This window comes from Mustela lutreola, chromosome 17 (genome assembly GCF_030435805.1).
Source record: "Mustela lutreola isolate mMusLut2 chromosome 17, mMusLut2.pri, whole genome shotgun sequence".
Classification (NCBI taxonomy): domain Eukaryota; kingdom Metazoa; phylum Chordata; class Mammalia; order Carnivora; family Mustelidae; genus Mustela; species Mustela lutreola.
The window spans coordinates 44,144,359-44,166,562 of NC_081306.1; the positions used below are offsets into that span (position 1 = coordinate 44,144,359).

General features: G+C 59.3%; 1 protein-coding gene across 4 annotated transcripts in view; it reads left to right on the top strand.

Annotated features, from left to right (window-relative positions):
- GTF2IRD1 (GTF2I repeat domain containing 1) overlaps positions 1-16,596 on the top strand; it is a 96,243-nt gene extending 79,647 nt beyond the window's left edge. For 3 of the 4 annotated variants that reach the window (XM_059154645.1, XM_059154644.1, XM_059154643.1), the window contains 5 exons: positions 9,946-10,023; positions 12,052-12,244; positions 13,168-13,205; positions 15,143-15,279; positions 16,369-16,596. In XM_059154645.1, coding sequence (XP_059010628.1) covers positions 9,946-10,023; positions 12,052-12,244; positions 13,168-13,205; positions 15,143-15,279; positions 16,369-16,437 — 515 coding nt within the window. In that variant the 3' untranslated portion in view covers positions 16,438-16,596. The remainder of the gene's footprint in view (positions 1-9,945; positions 10,024-12,051; positions 12,245-13,167; positions 13,206-15,142; positions 15,280-16,368) is intronic. The other variant, XM_059154642.1, reaches the window with a different exon arrangement.
- The last annotated feature ends 5,608 nt before the right edge of the window (positions 16,597-22,204 follow it).

The following is a 22,204-nucleotide window of genomic DNA, read 5'->3' on the forward strand; positions in this document are numbered from 1 at the left end:
TGACCCACGACACGCTCCCAGCTCGGCCCCGAGAAGCGCGGCGGCGGGGTGGGCCGAGGGCCTCTCACGCAGAGGGCTGGGGTCCTGTGCCCGGTGGGGAAGGGGGGCTTCCTGCCACTCAGCAGCCGCTATGCCGCGTGGGCTTCCTGGAGAAGGGGGCCAGCATGGGGCTGCTCTCAGCCCAGGATGGAGGGGGTCGGGGACAAAGCGGGGGGCAGTGCGGAGTCCCCTCCGGCCCCTCAGGAACCGGTGCCACCACTTCTGAGCTGCGTGACGGTGGATAAGTGACCCCCGGTCTCTAGACCCCTCCGCGGTCCCCTGCCCCCTCCCTTTAGCCTCCCAAGGGTCCTTTCCTCCTCGGGGTGGACACACACGCACACGCACAGGCACACGCGCACGCACACACACGTGCACACGCACACACCTGCTCCTCTGGCTCCACCGCCCCTTCCCTGGGGCCCCCGCGCCCCCTCTCCCCCCTCCCGACGCTGTCCCCCTCTTGAGAGCTCAAAATAAAGCCGTCCTTTCTCGCGTTTCTAAAGATATCCCGGTTCCAGCGCCAGCCACATGTTTCTCCACTTAATTATCTCTGCTTTTCTTTGTTAATTAGGCTCCAGGAACAGCTTCCCCGCTGCCTTCCCGGGGAGAGCTGGCATCTGCAGGGCGGGGCCCGGAGGCCTTTGTGGGCAGACGCCCGGCGGGGCTGCCAGGCCCCCGCGCTCTTGGCCCGCTGCCTCCTTTCTTCCAGGCCCTGCGGCGCAGGGGAGGGCGGAATGCCGTCGGGTCGGGAGGCCCCTACCCTTTCCTGGCCCGTGAGGACCCCACTGGGTCCCCGCAGCCCCACCCCGCCCCCGACTGGGCTAGTGGTCCCCAGGTCCTGTCCTCCCGGAGCCCTGCCCGTTGGGAAGGGGGACCCCGTGGTTCCTAGAGCGCCTTAGGCTGTGGGCTCCCCAGAAGGCAGGGGGGTGGGGGGGAGGCTTCAGACTCTTCTGCAGCATTCCAGAAAACCACCCTGAAACTGGTTCCCAAGCTGGGACCACCCAAGCTCCCAGGAACAACCAGTGCCTTTATTGGGGCTGGACTGAGATGGGCTCCGAGGGTCCTGGGGCCCCGGCGTGCAGATCAGAAGTTCTTGCTGGCCGATAAACGCGTCTCTGGGCCACAGGCGTGGGGGGACTCAGCGCACGTGGTTGACCGGGGGGACTCTGTCTGCCCGGCCTGCTAAGGACAGCTCTGGGGACAAAAGAGGCGCTGCAGTAGGAGGTAGGAGTAGGGGACAGGCAGCCCTATCCTGAAGCCTGCTGCAGGCACAGGGAGCAGGACCTTCCCCTTTGGGAGCTCAGCTGCTGGGCACTCCGCTGGGCTGGGTGCAGGGCTTTTGCTCAACACAAGTTTTAAAAAAAAAAAAAAGAAAAGAAAATCCTGCCTCACAGAGACGCCGTTCTGGTGTGGCTGCGGAAAATCACGCACCAAGTGTTAAAGTGTGTCAGATGTGCGCTCGGGAGGCGGGGAAGCGGATGGGGGGAGGTTGCGGTTATTTTTAGGTGGGGGTTGCAACATGAACTAGGTGGTGGGCCCTCCGGGAGGGCGTCTGGGGAGTACTCAAGGGGGGGGTTGGGAGCCCGGGGGTGGCCAGAGAAGGGCAGTGCAGGCAGAGAGAAGGGCAGTGTAGGCAAAGGCCCTGGGGTCACCTGCCAGGGTGTGGGAAGAAGCAGGTGGGGGAAGTGGTAGATGAGGTGGAAGTGGGGAGAGAGGCAGACTGCGGGAGGCTGGATGAGAACCTGGACTTTTGGGGCGCCCTGGGCAGGCGCAGTCAGTTAAGCATCCGACTCTTGATTTTGGCTCAGGTCATGATCTCGGGGTCCTGGGATCAAGCCGTGGTGGCTCCTCAGCAGGACCCAGCCCCTCCCCCCCCCCCGCAGGATTACAGATGCCACTCAAGGTGGGGGAGGAGATGAAGGTCCCCCTCCACGCCCTGTGACGTAGGGGAGCCCCGAGTTCCCAGTGTGCCGTCTCTGGGGTGGGAAACAGGAAGAGTAGCCCCAGCAGAGGAGCTCGGTTGCCAGGGGAGGGAGGAGGGGTTTGCCCCATGAACAGCAACACCAGAGTCCCCAGCGGGCTTCAAGCAAAGGAAGGACGGGGTCTCCTAGCCTCCTGAGAGCGATCGATGCGACTTGCAGAGCCGAGGATGGTCTTGGGGAGGCCAAGCGGGAAGTTCTCCCGCCGTGAGAGGAGCAGTTCTGAGGCCTAACTCGCCATGGGCTGGGCTTGCCAGAGGTTTCTCTGGGAAAGTGGCCCATCGTGGTGACCGCCTGCATTGGTGGATGATGGGGACACGTGGGGTTGGCACGGGTTTCCTCTGGCTGCTGGGCCAGATCACCCCGACATGGTGCCTTGAAGCAACACGAGTATTTTTCCCCATGAGTTGCAGAGGTAGGGAACCCGAGATGAGGGGACGGGCAGGTCCCTCGGGAGGCTCTGGTCTTTCTCACTTTCCAGAAACCCCCTCCTCCAGCTCTGAAGCTCTCACGTTGACCTCTGCTTCTGTTGGCTCAACTCCTCCTGCCTTTGACCTTCTTGCCTCCTTGGAAGGACTCTAATGATCACTGTTAGGGCCCCCTTGGGTAATTGAGCATGACCTCCGCATCTCGAGACCTTTACCTAAACCAGCCAGTGTCTTCTGTCGTGTAAAGAGCCGTAGTCCCAGGCTTCCCGGGACTGGGACGGGAACAGCTTGGGGGAAGCCGTGACTCTGCCTGCTCCGGGGTTGGAGGCAGCCGAGGTGTCTCTCCTGGGCGACCAGGAGGGGGACCCCAGGGAAGGAAGCCCAGAGAAGAGGGACAGGTTTGAGGGAGCCATGGAGAGGCCGCTCGGGGACATGCAGAATCAAAGGCGTTCCGAGAGGCAGTGGGACATGTGGGTTGGGGGTTGGGGGTGCAGAGACGAGACGGATGCTCTTTCTTCCTTCCCCCACGCGTGGAAGCAAGGTCCTGATCAGCAGTCAGCACGGCCACAAGCCTGGGTTTGGGACACTCTGTCTTCCTGCCAGCTGGTTGCAAGTCGGGGGGCAGTCCCGACCTCCGCTCACTCGCTGTGTCACCGGCCCAGGTAGCGCGTCTCTCCCTACCTCAGTTTCCCTGTCTGTAAAGCGGAGGTAGTCCCAGGGCCAGCCACAGAGGGTTGTTGGAAGGATTAAGGGGATGGATCCACGCGGAGCTGTGAGAACAGTGCCCGGCCGCGCGCGAGACCTTGACTTCTCTATCAGTCGCTTGGCGTTGGGCGTCGTCGCGGGCGCTAGGGCTTTCCTCTCTTGGACACATGGGTGAGAGCCGACACGTTTCCGCGCACGTGCCACAGGGAGCGACCGTTCTGCTGTGTTTGGCGGCAGCCTGAGCTGCTGTTGTACAGACACCGGTCGCATCCTGGGAATCAGGCCCCGCACCCCTGGTGATGCCGCAGAAATGCGTTCCCTGTGTCCTGGCTCCTGCAGCCCAGGGGCCAGATCTGTCCGACTCTCCCAGGAGGGGCGCTGTTGTCCTGCTTCTGGTGTTCAGGGCGCAGTGTGCCTGGCTTGTCCCGGCCCCAGGTCAGCCCAGGGCCTGCCCGGCCTTGGGTCAGTGACATCAGTGATGTCTGGCGCACATTGCCGGGACCTGGGAGGAAGGAACGGGACAGGACGGAGAAGATTTCCCCTGGGAAGGGCCGTGTGCGTGGCTGGCGCCAGGATCCCAGATGAACCCCCACAAGGAGACCTGGTGTTTGCCAAGCCTGGACAGCAAGTTCAGGTTGGTACAAAGGCCCTCGAGAAGGTGCTGGGCCACTCTCCGAGGGGAAAGCAGTACCCACGGGTCAGAGAGACTGGGTTTTAGTGTTAGTGCTGCCGATCACAGACCTTGCGGCCTTCGTGATGTTGGGTGAGCACCTTGACTCCTCTGAGCCTCCGTGTCCTTATCTGTAGAATGGGACCATGTGCTGGAGGTCAGGCTTGTCGTGAGGCGTTAAGGGCAAATCTCCAACCCTAGCAGGGGAGGCTCCAGCCAGAGAGCCCTCTGTTCTAGACCTTCGGTACAGCTAGAGGTCACAAAGCTGGGCTCCAGGGAGGGGCGGGGAGCACCCGACCAGGGAAGGGAGAGGGATGCATGTGACGCAGAGCCCTGTCCGAGGAGACTCTGGGGAGGAAGGCAAGCCTCCTTCCCTCCCTTGTCCCCCTCCCCACTGGACCTCGAGCACTGGCCAGATCAGTCCTGATCCCGGGTCCAGGACCGGCTCTGCCGTCGGTCATCCCTGCGTCTGACGATGGTTCGCTTAAGCTTTTTATTTTGAGATCATTTTTAATCGCCAAAGAGTTGCCAAGATAGCCTGGACTCCCCAGATAGACCCTTTGACCCATACGGCGTCGGCAGAACCGCGTACCTTTGTCAACACTAAGAATTCAACCTTGATCGGTAGCATATGCTTAACTAAACCGCAGGCTTTCTGTTCAGATGTCTTGAGTTCCTCCACTAGTGATTTTTACATACCAGAGTGCAGGTAGCACACATTCTTTTTTTTTTTTAATTCTTTCTGTTCCTGTTCCTGCTCCTGTGTCTGCTTGGTCAGCGATACGGCAGTGAACCCCGTGAGCCCGCTGCCATCCGAGAATTAAAACAGGGCCGGTAGGGGCGCCTGGGTGGCTCGGTGGGTTAAAGCCTCTGCCTTTGGCTCAGGTCATGATCTCAGGGTCCTGGGATCGAGTCCCACATCGGGCTCTCTGCTCAGCGGAGAGCCCTGCTTCCCCCTCTCTCTCTGCCTGCCTCTCTGCCTACTGGTGATCTCCGACTGTCAAATAAATAAATAATCTTAAAACAAACAAACAAAACAGGGCAGATAACTTGCCCCCACCCCCATGCACGCCCTCATCCTGCCCTCCTCTCTCCCCGGAACAAATACGGCCGCTCCCCTAATTTGCGGATTCGTTTTGTGCCGTTCGGCCGCCCGCGATCAGCTGCGGTCCAGAGGCCGGCCACTGTTCTCCAGGGACAGTAGCCCAACGGCACGTCCGGCCTCTGCATCCCTGATCCCCCTCGCTGCTCCTCCCCCGGTGGGCATCTTATCCTCTTACGTCATCACAAGAAGGGGAACCACAGTGTGATGTTCACAGAGAGAAATAGACCACATTCTCGTGACTTTGTTACAATATCCTACGTACGTTGTTACAATTCGGTTTTACCATCATCAGTTGCTCATCTCTTTACTGTACCCGGTTTCTAAATTAAACTCTACTGTCGTCGGTGTATATGTGTAAGAAAAACGTCCAGCGTATCTAAGGTCCGCGCACGGCTCACAGGCTGACCTCGGAAGGGGCTCTGTGATGTGTCATGTTTGCCGAAACTGAAATTGTTCCTTTTGCATGCTTTTTACCTTTTTTGAAGATGTATTTATTTATTTCAGAGAGGGGCCGGGAGGGGACGGAAGGAGGGGGCGAGGGAGGGGGAATGTCAAGCAGATGCCACACTGAGCGCCGAGCCCGACGCGGGGCTCGATCTCACGACCCTGAGATCACGAGCTGAGCCGAAACCGAGAGTCAGCCGCTTAACTGACTGAGCCCCCCTGGGCACCCCGCTTTTTACTTATATCAGCGAGGTGTGCCCTCGTGTGTCAAGTCTGGACTCGCTTTCCTCGCTCAGCCTTACGTAAGGCGACACTGACGTGTGACACGGCCCCGGCTCACGTCTGCTGCTCCGTGCGGTTCCAGGGCGACCCTGCACCTCTGCGGTCCTCGGCCGCTCCGGGCGCTTTGTGGTTTTCCTGTGACTACGGGTGCCGTTAGACCTCTGGACCCTGTTTCCTTTGGCACGTGTAAGAAGTTTCTCGGGGGTCTGGGAGAGCAGGCACGGGGGCGAGGGCCCCTCCCCACTGCCGTGCACTCGTGGCCTCTCGGAGCCACCGATGGAATTCCTGCTGCACCTGCACGCCGGGCTGAGAGGGGCGAACAGGTGAAGCTGAGCGTGTCTTCCTGCTCTGGTGAAGGTCCGGAGCCAGGAAAGGGAGGTGTGCAAGTTGCAGGGCCCGGGCAGGAGGCATGCGGGGGCAGCTGTCCCGTCAACAGGGGGACCCCCGTGGATATCCCCCCCCCCTCTGTTCTCTTGAGGGTCTACGTGACGCCTGCATGGCCCAGCCCAGGCCTCGCAGAGAGGTCCCACGGAAGCACTGGGAGAGGGGAGGGGGGCGTCGTGTCCCTCTGAGCAGCTTGTCCCTTGTGACGGGCTCCTCCTGGCCCCGCACGATCCTGACAGTCCGTGTACAGACATCAGTCCGAGCCGCGGACCTCCAGCCGGTGCGGGGTGGCCCCCCCCCCCCCGTGTTCGGGGTTCTCATACTTTGCTCCCGGGCAGAGGACTGTGGGGCCCCTGCAGTCGGCACCCGGAGCCTGCTGGTCTCTGATTGTGGACCCAGCTTGGCGGTGATTTAATAAGCCTGGTTGCGTTCTTCCCCCAGGCAAAATTCAGTTAATCCTCAGGCTAACAGACAGCAGATTAGAAACAGCCAGATGAGGGACGCCTGGGTGGCTCAGTTGGTTAAGCAGCTGCCTTCGGCTCAGGTCATGATCCCAGCGTCCTGGGATCGAGTCCCGCATCAGGCTCCTTGCTCCGCAGGGAGCCTGCTTCTCCCTCTGACTCTGCCTGCCACTCTGCCTGTGCTTGCTCTTGCTCTCTCTCTCTCTCTCTCTGACAAATAAATAAATAAAATCTTAAAAAAAAAAAAAAAAAAAAAAAAAAAAAAAAAAAAGAAACAGCCAGATGAGAGCTACTGGGGCCCATGGAGTGACGGAGACCAATAAGCTGGCAGGAGCAGGGGTGGGGGAGGCGGCAGAAACGCTGACAGGGCGGGCCTGTCCTCGAAGGGGGTCCCTGCGGGGGGAGAGGGGTGGAGGGGGTCCAGGTCTCTGCGGGGGCAGGTGCAGCACTTTCTGGCCCGGGAGATCCCGAGGGGGACCTCTCTACCCCACGAGGTACTACCTAAGAAAGGGGCACTCGATGCATTTTAGTAAGTGGCCCTCCCAGAATGGGTACGACAAACCCGGGGGACTGGAGAGAAGAAGCATCCGTTACCCGGAGGTCCCCTGCGTGACGTTTAATTCCCTGATACCCCAGGATAACGGAAGCATTGATCTAAATAGCATCAGCGACAACCTGATTCTGGTGACGGGGCCTTCGACTTTTTATACGTGACGTCAGGGGATCCCGAAGGTTCCCCGGCTGAGGGATGTAGGAACAGGCCCAGAGAGGTCGAGTGACTTTCCAAACATCACACAGCATTAGGGGTAGAACCAAGATTGCCTTGCAGTCTGCTCAGCCAGGGACCCCCCCCCGCCCCGGTCACAGGCCCTTGGGGACCCCCTTCCTCCCCAATCATGCAGACATTCAGACAGGTGCCTTGGGGGCACCCACACTCCATGTGGGTCCCTAAGTGTGACGTCTCCAAGTGGAGAACGTTCTGAAATGTCTCCAGACACTGGCATCCTTTATAGCCAGTCTGGGTTCAGGGGAGCTCAGACTGTTCCCCCCAGAACAGGTTTGGTGCCAGACCTTTCCAAACGAGGAAATCCAACAGTTTGGAGAATCGCTCAAGGTCACAAGCTTGTAACAGAGGATTTGAACCCCAGCGGTCCGATAGCGGAGTAAACACTCTTACCTCCGGGCCGCAGGGCTTGCCCTTCAGACTGGGTTTATGGCCGAGGCCCCACACGGCCCCACAGTGGCTGTGCTCCCTGCCCTACCCTGTGTTCTCGGGGACAGTTTCCTGGGTTTGTGTTGCCCACATGCAGACCAGACTCAGAGGAGATGGTTCCCGGGGGCCTGTCCTGCCCCAGCCCAGGCTAGCGAGAGCATCAGCTCCCCCCACAGTCCTGGGGACAGTCCCTGGGGACCAGCAGGCCTGGCCACAGCCTCTCCCGATGGTGAGTGTGCGACCTGTGCAGCCGTGGTGGCAGGAACCCGGCTCTGTCACAAAGGGGGCTCGTGACCTGCCCACGGCCGACCCAGAGGGTTACCTGGCTGGGCCACCCAGGCACCAGCAGGGAGCCTGGCTCTCCCCGTCGGGGCCGGTGCAGGGACACAGCGGGAACTTCCTTCCTCCAAATTAAATAAAAACCAAAAAAAATTTTTTTAATTAAAAAATGAACAAAAACAAAGAGCAAGGAGGAGCCAAGAGGCGCCCTTTCTGAGGCCTGGCGCTGTGCACACAGGAGGTGCTGAACACCCGGCAGCAGCACCTCCTCTGGGAAGCCCTCCCTGATTCTCAGCTGGGTTAGGAACCCCCCACCGCATGCCCTGCACTGGTAGTCAACTGGTCACCCAGTGTCCCTCCCCATCCCCCGCTTTAGACCAGGCCATCCCTCCGTGCCCCATGGGTGCCGCCGGGTCTGGGCGGAATCCTGGCCCCCCGGGGAATGCCGGGGGTGGGGGCGAGGGAAATGGACAGCATCTGCCCACTCCCGCACAGGCTCTGGGGGGCCCTTGGGCCCAGGAGTCTGTCAGGTTGTCCCCTCAGGACCTGGAGAAGGGTCACGTTGACTCTTGCCACCGTGAGGTCCTGAAGACTGTCTAGAAAGGCCGTGTTGGGGGAATGTGGGGAGGAGGGGGCTCTCAGGGGGGCTGAGTTCAGTGCCTTGGCCCGACTGATGGGACTGTGATTCCCAGGGAGGGGGACACAGGAAAGGGGTGTTGTTATCTGGGATGCCAGACATCTGCCGGGTCTCAGGGGCACCCAGGTGGCTGGAAGGTCATGGTTGAAGAGACACATGCAGAAACTCGGAGATACGGCAGACCTCGGTCCAGAGTCTGGAGCGTGGACATGACCGGGACCGCACAGGGCACAGGGTGGTGGGGGAGGGAGGGGCATCGGGAGGCCGGGGCAGGCAGACCGGGGAGGGAAGCCCGGCCCGCCAGGCGCAGTGCCTGCCTTGGCCTCTGAACTTGAACTAAGTTCTGTGAGATTTTCCGGATTAAAACAGGAATTGTTTTTCTCCACAAACCCATTCTGTCTGCTCTGCCCCGCATCTCCCGGGCCCTGGCTCCCCGCCCGCTTCCGCTCCACCCTCTGCCCCCACCCCTGTCTGCTGGAGGCCCTGCCTGCTCAGGGCACCCCTCCTGGATCTCCAGCCCAGGACACGAGCCTGCAGGCCCCTCTGTCCCAGGACCCTTGCGTCCCCTCCACATCCTGAACATCCCCCAGCCCGGCCGGCCCCCTGGGCCCCGACTCAGGAGTTTCCCAGCTGCTCCTTTAGACCCAGAACAGGGCTGAGGGGGGCCGAGGGTCCAACAGCAGGTGCCCATGGAGGTCTGCCCTGGGCCCTGGGTGGGGAGCGTGTGCAGACCCCCTGCTCCGGCAGCGCACCTGTCTCCCTGCTCAGGAGCCTCTGGCTCAGGATCCCCCAGCAATCGGGGCAAGTTTCCGACAGCCCAGCTCAGTCTAGCCCCCATGCTCCAGCCACATCCAGCAGACCGGCCTGGGCCAGTACTTCCCACCCCACCTCAGCCCATCCATCCCAAGACCCCTGCCTGCCTTCCGAGAGAAGATTCCAACAGCCCGCTCCTCCAGGGAGCCCGCCTGGATTTGCAGATGGGGGTGGGCACCCTGCCTCCTGCTTCGGCTCTCCCGTCACACTTGGAGGCGCTTTGAGTGTGCACCACCCACACGAGGCCGGGAGTTCCTTCCTCCAAGCAGGTCCCCTGCCTCCCTGGCCTCAGAGTGCTCTGGGCCGGACACGGCGGGGGGGCCGCGCCGGGGAAGCTTTTCCGGGCAGGGGGGCTGATGGATTGGAGAACAGACCACCGAAGCCAGAAACAAGGCTGCCTGATACTAAGCTCTGTGGGCGGGCGGGGGGGGGGGGTTGCCGCACGGGAGCCCGTCCAGGGGCTGGCCCGGGCTGACCTTCACAGCCGCCTTGTCTTCCTCTCCTAGATGAAGATGACGCCAACAGACTCGGGGAGAAGGTTATCCTGCGCGAGCAGGTGAAGGAGCTCTTCAACGAGAAATACGGTCAGTGCATGAGGAGTGGGGTCTGTGGGCCGGGTCTGCTGGGCCGGGTCTGCTGGGCCGGCCTCCCTGGGCAGCCCCTCCTCCCTCTACAGCCAGCCCTGCCGCCTCCAGTCCCGCCCACCCCCGCCCCTGCCAGCTGCCCTGCCCATGACTGGTGGGAGCTGACCCCCCCACGTCCCCCGTCGGAGGAGGGGGAAAGAGCCCATCTGGGGCACCCAGGGCGGTGGTGGCGGTCAGCCATTCCGCTGCTCTAGGGCTGGGTCACGTAGCAGAGGCTATGGCCACAGCCAAGAGCTGGTGAGCTCACCTGTCCCGCACACGTTTAGCTGTGAGGACTCCATGGCAAGGGGTCTGATCCCTGCCATCCTGGGGCTCTGAATGTGTGCAGGGAGGTGGTCACGGAGTGGGTTAGGGCCGTGCCATGCCAGGGGAAGGCGTCCAGGGTGCCACGGCAGAGCCCAGATGGGACAGTTCATAATACGGTTACTGGGCGTCCAGCTGGCTCGGTGCGTGGGGGGAGTGTGCGATTCTCGGTCCAGGGTGACAGGTTCGAGCCCCGCGTTGGGTGTAGAGAATACGTAAAAAGTAAATTCTTAAAAATAAAATAAATTCTCGGGGCGCCTGGGTGGCTCAATGGGATAAGCCTCTGCCTTCAGCTCAGGTCATGATACCAGAGTCCTGGGATCGAGCCCCGCATCGGGCTCTCTGCTCCGCAGGGAGCCTGCTTCCTCCCCTCTCTTTGCCTGCCTCTCTGCCTACTTGTGATCTCTGTCAAATAAATAAATAAATAAAATCTTTTAATAAATAAATAAAATTCTTAATAATAATAATAATAATAATAACGATAGTATGGTTACAGTCGAGATTTTTAGGTCACTGAGTGCCGAGCTGTGCCAGATGCTTTACTTGTGATGAATTCAGTATCATTTCCATTTTGCACCGTAGCAGGGAAACAGTAATAAAAAATATTTTTAAGTAGAGTTTCGGAGAGTGAGAACGGAGAAGCAGGAGCAGGATAAAGGGTCGCGGGCCTGGGGGATGGGGCAGGAAAGCCCCTGGGAGAATGGGACACATTAGCTGACGCTCAAATGTCAGGAGAGGACACACGTGCCAGGAAAAGCTTGCGGGGCGTTGGGGACAGCTGGGCGACTGAGGACCAGCAAGGAGGCCAGAGGACCTGGAGCAAGCAGCTGGGGGAGGCCCCGAGGCGCGGGGAAGGGCAGGCAGGCCGACCAAGGAGTTGGGGTTTCGTCCTGAAAGTGACACGCGACTCTTGTTGGGGGTTGGCCGTTGTTGGGGTCGTCTGTCACTTGTCATGGTGACATCAAAATTCAAACGGGGATGAAGGCGGGGAGAACGGCACTGGTGACCCAGAGCCAGTCACCGGTGGCCTGGTCACCCAGAGCCAGCCCGTGGGATCACCAGCCGTTGGCCAACCTGACTTGCTCTGCGTCCTCGAACGCGCTTCAGAATCTTGGAAAACACACCCAAGGGGCGCCTGGGTGGCTCAGTGGGTTAAAGCCTCTGCCTTCGGCTCAGGTCATGATCTCAGGGTCCTGGGATCGAGTCCCGCATCGGGCTCTCTGCTCAGCGGGGAGCCTGCTTCCTCCTCTCTCTCTGCCTGCCTCTCTGCCTGCTTGTGATCTCTGTCTATCAAATAAATAAAGAAAATCTTTAAAAAAAAAAAAAAACACACCCAAGACACCCCGTCCTATCATTCATAAGTAATTAATAATAGATTAATGTAAGTATAAATAATAAGGAAGGACTTTGTATTTATTCTACCGTGGGAACACACATCTGTTTTACCAGGTGGACGCGCTCAAGTGCCGGTTTCATTCTCAGCGCTGGGTATTAGATTTATGGTTTTGCTAAGCGGATTTTTTAAAAAGGCGTGTATTGATTTTTTAAACTCTGTAGTGCGGTGGCCACGGAGCTGGACCACGCCGGGATCCAGCCCTGTCCTCGGCGGGCGTGGCCTCCCACGGGGGACATCTTCCCCCGGCGCTGACCCACCGTGTCTTGCAGGCGAGGCCCTGGGCCTGAACCGGCCTGTGCTGGTCCCTTACAAACTGATCCGGGACAGCCCGGACGCCGTGGAGGTCACGGGCCTGCCCGACGACATCCCGTTCCGGAACCCCAACACGTACGACATCCACCGGCTGGAGAAGATCTTGAAGGCCCGCGAGCACGTGCGAATGGTCATCATCAATCAGCTCCAGTGAGTGCCCTCCCCCCACCCCCCCACCCCCACCTCCCCACCCTGTCATCCAGAGTGGGGTGGGGGAGGGCAGAGAGGGCAGGGACCGTGGCAGCTGTCGCAGCTGCAGTCGGGGGACAAGAGAGGCAGAGACAGACACACAGAATCCGGGAGACAGGTAGCTTAACACTCTCCTCTTCAATGAAAGGAAACCGCTACCCAGAGCAAGGGAAGGGTGGGGGTCAGTCCTGGTGGGTCAGCCTGGAGGCAGACCAGGCTCTCCCACTCCGTCCCGCTCACTGGAACTCAGTACAACACACGTTCTCACGGTTCCGCGGGGCTGGGACGTCCGAGATCAAGGTGGTGGCCTGTTCAGGGTCTGATGAGGACCCGCTTCCTAGTTTCCGAATGACCCATCTTCTCGGGGTGCCTGGGGTGGGGGCTCAGTCGCTTCAGCATCCAACTCTTGGTTATGGCTCAGGTCATGATCTCAGGGTCCTGGGATCGAAGTCCCTGCTCAGCGGGGAGCCTGCTTCCCCCTCTCTCTGCCTGCCTCTCTGCCTACTTGTAATCTCTCTCTCTGAAATAAATAAAATCTTAAAAAAAAAAAAAAAGTTATTTTTTAAAAAAATTAAAAATCAGAAAAAGTCAAGACTACAAATAAATTACCACACAGTCACTGTATGGCTATAGTTAAAAATAGTTGATTGCACATTTGGAAATTGCTAAGAGAGTAGATCTTAAAAGTCCTCGTCACAAGAAAGAAAGATTTTGTGGGGCACCTGGCTGGCTCCTTCGGTAGAGCGTGTGACTCTTGATCTCGGGGTCCTGAGACCCGGAGCATCTCCTCTCATGAGAGGTGTCGCCTCTTTTCGGGGGGCAAGTGGGAAGGAAGAGGGGAAACCCCATTTTTCTCACCGCCACCTCATTTCTTTCTCTTTCAGACCTTTTGCAGAAATCTGTAATGACGCCAAGGTGCCAGGTACGGAAGGCAGTGGCTGGAAAGGCCACCTCTCTGCCTCTTGGGGACCAGGGTCTGTGGGCAGATGGGGTGCAGGTGCCTGCCAGGGCCGGGGGTGGGGCAGCCACAGCCCGGCTGAGCATGTCCTATGAGCCGGAGATAATGATGGGCAGGTTGGAGCCGGGGGGTAGGGTGGGAAAGGAGTGCTGGTGGGATCATGGCACCCCCCCCCACACCGAGGAGGAGACAGACACAGGGGAGGTGGCCACGTGGCTGAGACTGGCTGCGGGGTGGGGGTGGGGGGCACCCCACCATCCTTCCTGCATTTGCAGAACACACACCTGCACCAGAAACTCCCCTAGAACCCTTGAGCACGCAGGAAGCTGGGAGACCGTCCGGCAGGCCATGGTTCCGCCCGAGAAGATGCACTAGGGGAACGGGGCTGTGTTCCCGGGGGTGACTGGGAGGCACGCCTCTGGCCACAGTGTGCTGCTGGAAAGCTGAGGCCCAGAGAGGGGAAGGAGCTTGGCGGGCCCATGTAGGGGGCTTGGTGGCCCCCTCGAGCCGTCCCTCCAAACTGCAGGTCCAGCAGGTGCCCAGTGATGGGCCCCCCATCCTGGTCTGCGACCCGAGGCCCCATCTCCAGCTGAGTCCAGGTCCCCCTGGAACGCCACAGCCTAGGGTGGCACAGCCCAGCCAGGAGCCAGCCGCCCTCTGGCCTGCGCTGATCACAGGGGGCCGAGCGGGGCACCAGACTCTCGGGTGGGGAGATGACGGGTTTGGGGAGCTGCTCCCAGGTCGAAGGCAGAGATGCAGAAGGCCCCACGGAGGAGAGCCGGGGCCACGTGGTCCCAGGGCAGATGCCATGACTCGCATCCACCACTTCCCCTACCCCACCATGGCCATCTTTAGGGTTTTCCAGGCACCCCGGTTGGCTGTGACCCTGGGCCAGCACCTCTGCCTTCCTGTTCACGTGGGGCCCTCTACCAAAACCCCTTTCCTCCGGCCCATTCCCTGAGCTCCTTCCGCCTCCAGTATCTTCGGTTTCCCAGGATGTCTGTCTACACCCTCGTCACAAACGCCCAGCCTCTGAGTTGTCTTCACCAGCTGCACAAACAGCCACCTCCTCGGCCCAGCCAGCCCTCATGCTGTTACTAGGGCCCTGCTGGTTTCTACTCAGGGAACTGGCCGCTCAGTCTAGCACCAAACCCTCCTTGTGTGACACGCGGTTGCAAATCTATTTTCTACGTCTCACATATTCCTCCCAATTTCATTCTGCCGCAGCAGAGCCCCAGCTGAGTCCTGCCCCGTGCTGGGCTGGATGCCGGGCTCTTTGATACATAGTAATCTCCTTAGAGTCTCACATCACACGGTTTTCCCCGTTTGGCTCAGAGAGGTTAATCGATCTGCCCAGGGTCACACAGCTAGTGCTGGCAGTAATGAGAATTGGAATCTGGGACGTCTGACTGGAAACCAATGTCTCTTTCCCCTGGGGGCCCTGCCTGCTGTGAACGGCCACCCGTCCCAGCAGTCTGAGGTCGGAGTCATCACACGTCCACAGTTAACAGAGGGAATGAAGGCACAGGGCCAAGTGACTTGAAGTGACTTTCTCCAGGGCCCGAGGCCAAGCCCTTCATTGCGGCATGCTGGGCCCTGGGAGTTCTGGGGAGGCCAGCCCCTCCCCCTGCCAAGGCTGGATGCTCCTGGGATAGTACAAGGGGGACCTGGGCCTGAACTGAGCCCACTCGAGGAGGCATACCCGGGGGGTGAGGCTCGTGTTAGCAAAGGCAGGGGACCCAAGGGGCAGTGGGGCCTGGTTAAGGTCGGAGGTTGGAGAGATGCGCCTCAGGAGCCTGGGGGTTCTGGAGCCTTGAATGCCGAGGCTTGAAACCTGAAAACAAAAGCCTTCTCCAGAGGGCTTCAGCGCCGAGACCCAGCGTCCCCTTTTCTCCCACCAGCCAAAGACAGCAGCATTCCCAAGCGCAAGAGGAAGCGGGTCTCAGAGGGGAGCTCCTTCTCCTCGTCCTCCTCATCTTCCTCCTCCTCGTCTTCTAACCCGGAGTCCGTGGCGTCCACCAACCAGATCTCACTCGTGGTAAGGTGGCACCGATCCGGACCTCCCCACCACACGCAGGCATGGCTCTCTCCTCTGGGGCGTGCGTTTGGGGTGCAGGGAGACGCTGGGCCCTGAGTGGGGCTGATCTGCTCAAGACATAGCCCCAACCCTGTCACCGGCGGCTCACGCCCCCGCCCCAGGCAGGAAGTCACACCCCCGTGGGGCAGGGGGGCGGTGGGAGCCCCCAGAGAGGGTAGGGGACTCCCCTGGCCATGCCAGAGCAGGACCCCGAGCAGACTCTCGGTTCCCAGGCTGTCAGAGGCTGAGTTCATCTCTGCGCTCCCCTCTGCCTCGCCACAGCCCTGTGAGGTGCAGGTGTTACCCGCAGGGTGTGGAGGAGGCAGTCGGGGGTCAGCGCTGGTTGACTGTGGCCTCGCTGTGGTCAGCGGCGGGTGGAGGACCCCACACGCAGCCGCCGCCTCCTCCCGCCCCGCCGGGAGCTTGGCTTGGGTTGTGTCCCCTCCAAGAGGAAAACCTCGCGAGGGGCACACACGCTCGGGAGTTCTTTCTGGCTTTAAAATACCGGCTTTGAAGTCCTGAGTCTGGTGGGGAGGATAATGAGACGCCTTAGAAAGTGATGTGGGGATTTATCGTTTGACCGGGCCTCCCTTTAACCCCTTCCTAGGGAACCCCCCCCCAAATTCAGGCTATCCCTTTCTCCCCACCTAGGGGTGCCTATACAGGGTCCCTAGCTCTTCCCACTTCCCAGATCCTTACGTGGAAGGTCTTGGGGGCCAAGCAGAGGCGGCCTGGGGAGAGGGACAGACTCTTCGGGGTATAAGGCCTGGAGGGCTGACTGCTGTTCTGAGCCACGCCTCAGTTTTGTCCGGTCCACAGAAGCAGCCCCTGGGACACAGGTGGGAACACGTCGGAAGGCCACAGCCCGGGCTCCCTGGCCCCTGGTGAACTGTGTGACCTTGGACAGGTCACGTCCCCTCTCTGGACGTTCAGCTGCCTCCGGACGAATACCATCTGACAGGGCCCTTCGGAAAGCATCGCTAAGTGGTCTGGCGGTCTTTCCGCGTCACCCGGAGTCCTAACGCAGACCCTTTGTCCCCCTGTCTCTAGCAGTGGCCAATGTACATGGTGGACTACGCCGGCCTAAACGTGCAGCTCCCGGGACCTCTGAATTACTAGACCTCAGTGCTGAATCAGGACCTCACTCAGAAAGACTAAAGGAAATGTAATTTATGTACAAAGTGTATATTCGGATATGTATCAATGCCTTTTAGTTTTTCCAATGATTTTTACACTATATTCCTGCCACCAAGGCCTTTTTAAATAAGTAAAAAAAAGAAAAAAAAAAAAAAAGCATGGCCCTTGCTCATAACTTTATTGCATGTTCTCGTTTGGAATTAACAAGTACAGCTGTCACTGGGACAAGGTCAGGAAACCCGGCTCAGACAGCCTGCCAAGGTCCCCCTTCCTTGCCAGAGCTGGGGCCCGCCAGAGCGGAGGCGGTATCCCTGACCACTGGGCCCTGGTGTCTGGGGACAGACATCTCTCATTTCTTTGCTGCTGGGGCCCTGTGGCCTCCAGATGAGCTGCCACGGGAGGCCAGGTGACAGACTCACCCCTGGCCTCAAGGAGTGCACAGGGTGGCAGGGGGCTGTCTTGGTGACAGAGAGGTGACAGCTCAAGTGTTCAGTATGACCAGTAAGCCTGGCATCTCCATGGCTGGGGAGAAGGCACCTTGGCAGAGGGGCCTCTGGGTTGGACCCAGAGGGGTGGGGCACATTTTTGATCGAGCTCAAGGGCATCTGAGCAGAGTGACGGGTCACAGCTGTGTCTCAGCAAGGCCACCTTGGTGGCAAGGTGAGAAGGAGGAGGAAGGAAGGGGTAAGACTGAAAGCAGGACAGGTCAAAAAGGGCCTGACAGGGGCGCCTGGGTGGCTCAGTGGGTTAAGCCGCTGCTCAGTCATGATCTCAGGGTCCCGCATCAGGCTCTCTGCTCAGCGGGGAGCCTGCTTCCTCCCCTCTCTCTGCCTGCCTCTCTGCCTACTTGTGATCTCTCTCTGTCAAATAAATAAATAAATAATCTTTAAAAAAAAGGGGGGGGGCCTAACAGTGGGCAGCGCCCCCATTCACTCAGGGTAGGGAAGGCAGGGTGTGCCCTGGGAAGACAGGGCAGTGCCCAACCTAGAACCATCTCTGAAGCAGAAACTCTGAGACCAGCTGGGGTTGGCAGGGCAAAGCGGGACGGGGAGGACAGGACCGTGATCTAGGAGAGCCGCGTGTGCCGAGGCTGGGAGGCTGCCCGAGACCTTGGGCGTTCAAGGAACAGGGAGTGGCTGCCGGTGGGATGAGGGCTGTGCCGGCACAGGGAGCCCCGCTGGCCGGGTGAGTGAGGCAGAAATGTCGCCTGGGTCCTTCAGGCTGAGCTGGACACCCTGGGGACAGCCTGCGTCGCTTTTTCCCCCCGGCATGTGGAAGTGTGGAAGGCCTTGTGGGCCTGCCAGGGGCGGCCTGGAGGGAGGGGGGAGTCCCCACCGGATTCTAGAAGGACCCGGCCTCCTGCGGGCGGGAAGGAGAAGCTGGGAGACCCCGGGGGGGGGGGGGGGGGCTCCTCGGCTTATTCCGGGAAGAGCTGGCCCGGCGTCCAGCCAGGTGGAGAATGACAAGGAGGTCAGCCAACAGGACTTGGAAGTCCATTGGACAGGAGCGCAGGGGCACGGAGGGGTCACGGTGACCACAGGGTCTAGCCAAGGGCCAGAAGCCGGCCTAGGATTCCAACGAGCCTGAGTCCTGATTCAGCTAATTACACGATCCAAACCGGCCGGGAGCTTCTGCCAACCCGTGGGGTCAGCCAGGTGCCCAGACCTGGGAGGGTCCAGCCTTCCGGACTCGGTTTCCTCCTGGAAAGATGCAAGAAGCCAGAAGCCGCAGGCTTGGCACGCCGAGCCCACACTGTTCCTCTCCCTGCTGCGGCCACCACCTCCCTGTCCCATCCCGGTGGCCCCGGGGGTCACCAGGGCCGGCCACCCCACCCGCAGAGCCCTGCCCCTTTCTCTCCAGATCAGGGCTGGGGTGCCCCCGCCCCCCGCGCCCTGGAGGCAGAAACTCTGAAACCCAAGACAATCGGGCAGCTGCCACCTGGCCCTCAGCCCCCGCTCCTGGAGGCCGGGCGCCCCCGTCTAATCCCGCCTCCCCGGATTAGACGCCTCGGGCGCTCTTCCTGCCCCCGCCCCGCCCGGGCTCGGCGTGCAGACGCCCACCGGCGCTCGCGGCCCTTCCCCTCCGTCCCCTCCCCTGCCTCGCCTCCCCCCCCCCCCCGCCCGCCCGCCCGCCCCCTTCCTTGCTCCACCGCCGCCACCACCGAGCGGGAGCGGGGGCCGCCGGGGCGCACCCCCCCCCCCCGCCTCCCCGGGCGCCCCCGCTGCCCACCGCGGGCAGGCTGGCGCCTGTCGGTCGCCTAGAGACCAGCCTCCGCCCCCGCCCAGCCCCGCGGCCGCGGCCGGAAGTGGCTCCTGCCCGGCGGGCGGCTGCGCGGGAGGCGGGGCGCCCGGGGAGGGCGCGGGGACGCGCGCGCCGCGGCCTGCGGAGCCTGCGCCGTCGGTCGGCCTGCGCTCGCGCCCCCGCGGGCGGCTCAGCGGGCGGTGCGGCGGGGCCCCGCGCCCTGGGGCCTGTCCCCACGGCACGACAGCAGAAGGGGGGACCCCCACACCCCTCCAAGGCAGAGCCCTTGACCCAGGAGGTGGCCTGTGTCCGTTCCAGCCCGTTTGGGGAGCTTTTACGCGCCGGACGGTGCGTCCGGACCGAGGGCACGTTTGGGGGCCGCCCCCCCACACACACACGCGTGCCCCGCTTTGCCCGCGGTGCCCGCCCAGCCCGATCCGACGGACGGGGCCGCCTCCCGGCTCCCGCAGGCAGCGCGCGTCCTGCGGCGGAGCCCAGATGCTGTTGATGCGGCCTCTCCAGTCTCCGCGCACTGTACTTTTTCAAGTGATTTGATTCAAAGCACTCATTCTTTAATTAAAGTTCATTTAGCTGCCATCTGTCTGGGTTCAAAACGGCTTCGTGTTTTGCAACTCTAAATGAGGATTGTTATTGGATTTGTAAACACATCCACCGAGAAAAAAAAAATTAGAAAAAAAAATCAACAAAAACATTTTCAAAAGTAATAAATGAGGAATGTGCCGAAGGAGTGTTAGGAGCTGCATCTTAAACACTGTAATTGCCGGGGAATGTATTCTGGTGGGTACATAATCATTTTATATACAAATCTTTGTGCAAAAATCTGGTATCAGTGAAAAGATCAAGATTATAGAAAATGCCGGAATTATATCTGACTGAAAACAGTAATAAAGCAATCATCAGCGCAGGGACAAAGCTAGGGTGAGGCGGGAGGGGAGGGGAGGGAGGGGCGGCTCTCAGGCACCTGCTCCCCGCCGCCATCCTCACTCACCGCCCAGGTGCACCCCTTCCGCTGAAAAAAAAAAAAAAAACAGGGTGAGCCTGAGCTCTGGGGACAGGGTCTTCTTTTAAGGAGTCCACACTTCATAGGGCGCCTGGCTGGCTCGGTCCCTAGAGCGTCTGACTCTCAACCTTAGGGTTGTGAGTTTAAGTCCCATGCTGGGCATAGCGATTACATAAAAGTAGATTTCTGTGGGTTTTCAAGATTTATTTATTTTAGAGAGACAGAGAGAGCAGGCGTGGGAGGGTAGCAGGAGAGGGAGGAAGCATCTCGCCCTGAGATCAGGACTGGAACCGAAACCAAGAATCAGGCGCTTAACCCGCTGCACCACCCAGGCGTTCCCCACCACCACCACCAAAATAAATGTTAAAAAGTGATTGAGGGTTCTTCCCTGAACCCCATGATGCAGAGTCTTCTCCTGCCACCTAGCCCAGCCAGAGAAGAGGAGAAAACATGGAGAGGAAAGTAGACAATTGTTTTTTGTTTTTTCTTTTTGGTAATGCTTCATGCAGTGGCCCAGTGGAAGGGGAATGGTCTTTGGGGAAATAGTCATGATTTTTCAATGGGGAAACTGAGGCCCAAGTTCGGTGGGGGAGCAGGGCTAGAGGCGGGTGCGTCTCCGGACGCACCGCTCTGGTCCGCAATGTCCTGGGTGATGTCTGAGGATACCGAGCGGGGATGTGGGAAGCAGCTGAGGTGTGGATTAAAACAGGACCCAATGACCCTAAGACTTTCTGCATGATTTGGCCTCTGCCCCATGCTCCTCAGAGGTCATCCTCGGGGCCGTCTGCATATGGGGTTGGGGGTCCTTCCATTTCTTCAAAAGGGCTTCCCTTCCTTCCCAACTCACAGTGGTGCCTCTTTCCTGTTTTACAGCTCTCTCTCTCTCTCTCTTTTTAAGATTTTATTTATTTATTTGACAGAGATCGCAAGTAGGCAGAGAGGCAGACGGGGGAGCTGGGCAGGGAGCACCATATGAGACTCGATCCCCAGACCCTGAGATCATGACCCAAGGCAAAAGCAGAGGCTAAACCCACTGAGCCACGCAGGCACCCCCTTGTTTTACCTTTCAATGAAACGTCTCCTCCTGCAAACTACAGAAGACTAGACCCCGATAGATCATGATTTTTAACGGAACAGAAGAATGTAAAAACAAAGCCACTGTCACGCCAGGAGATAGTCTTATCATATCGGGGACAATAAATCCGTGGTAAAGCTCGCAGTGCTGACTCGAAAGTAAAGAATGACCTGACACACATTCTCGACTCCTCTCAAACGGAGGAAAGTCAAATGGAGGCATGGAACGGGCGATGCCAGCTCTCGCTGGCCCTCCTGCCTTCCCCCGGGACAGACAGACCACCTTACGATGACTTTTGCCCTAATTCCATGCTGAACCCCCTACGGAGCAAGCCCCTGTGTGAATCTGTACGAGTCCTTTGCTTAAAACTTCCCAGTTCTTCTGTGGCCCGAGGAGGAGATGCCACTCTGGGAAATGGCCCCAGGATCCTCTACTAGCTGCAGGCAAAATCCTTCCTTTCCCTATTCTTTGGCTCAGTTGTGTCTTTTGGGTTCGACACCCACCAAGAGGCAAACCTAGTTATGGGTCAACACCAGGATGGCTGTTATTAAAAAACAAAAAAAGAATAAAATAAAATAAAACAAAACAGGATAACATGGGCTGGCGAGCATGTGGGGGAAGCTTCATCCGTTGCTGGTGGAAATGTAAAATGATGGTGCAGCTCTTATGGGAAAGAGGCAGAATTGTCATATGACCCCATGTCATCCTGTCGTCTAATAAAAAATGTGTATTTCACCTGCATGCCTGATACCAGCACCTAAAACCCTTGGAATCTTCTGATAAGCACAACTGTCTTTTGTTATTCATAATAATCTTCATAACAATCTTCAACCACACCCAACTTTATGTTACTGAAGAGGCCTTTGGAAAGCCCCTAACAAAGGGCCCCATCCTGACTCCCAGAGAGGTGAGGGGGCTAGAGATTGAATTAATTACCGACGTCTGTGGTTTAATCATTCATGCCTCGGCCTGGTTTTGGAAAAACCCCACCTATCTGGTGACCCGAAGTGTAGACCGGAAGTATAGTTGTAGTGGAGAAGAGCAGAGTGGACCCTTGTCACCCAGCAATTCGGGTCTAGGTGTGGACGCTACGGACCTGGAAGCAGGGACTCAAACAGCCGATCCCTGTACCCCCACGATCATTTGCAGTATCATGTACGGTAGCCAGACAGCAGAACCAACCCAAGTGTCCACCCGCGGACGATGGGTAAGATAAACGCGGTCTAGGGGCGTCTGGGTGGCTCAGTGGGTTGGGCCACTGCCTTCGGCTCAGGTTGTGATCTCGGGGTCCTGGGATCGAGTCCTGCATCGGGCTCTCTGCTCAGCAGGGAGTCTGCTTCCCTCTCTCTCTCTCTGCCTGCCTCTCTGTCTACTTGTGATTTCTCTCTGTCAAATAAATAAAATCTTTAATT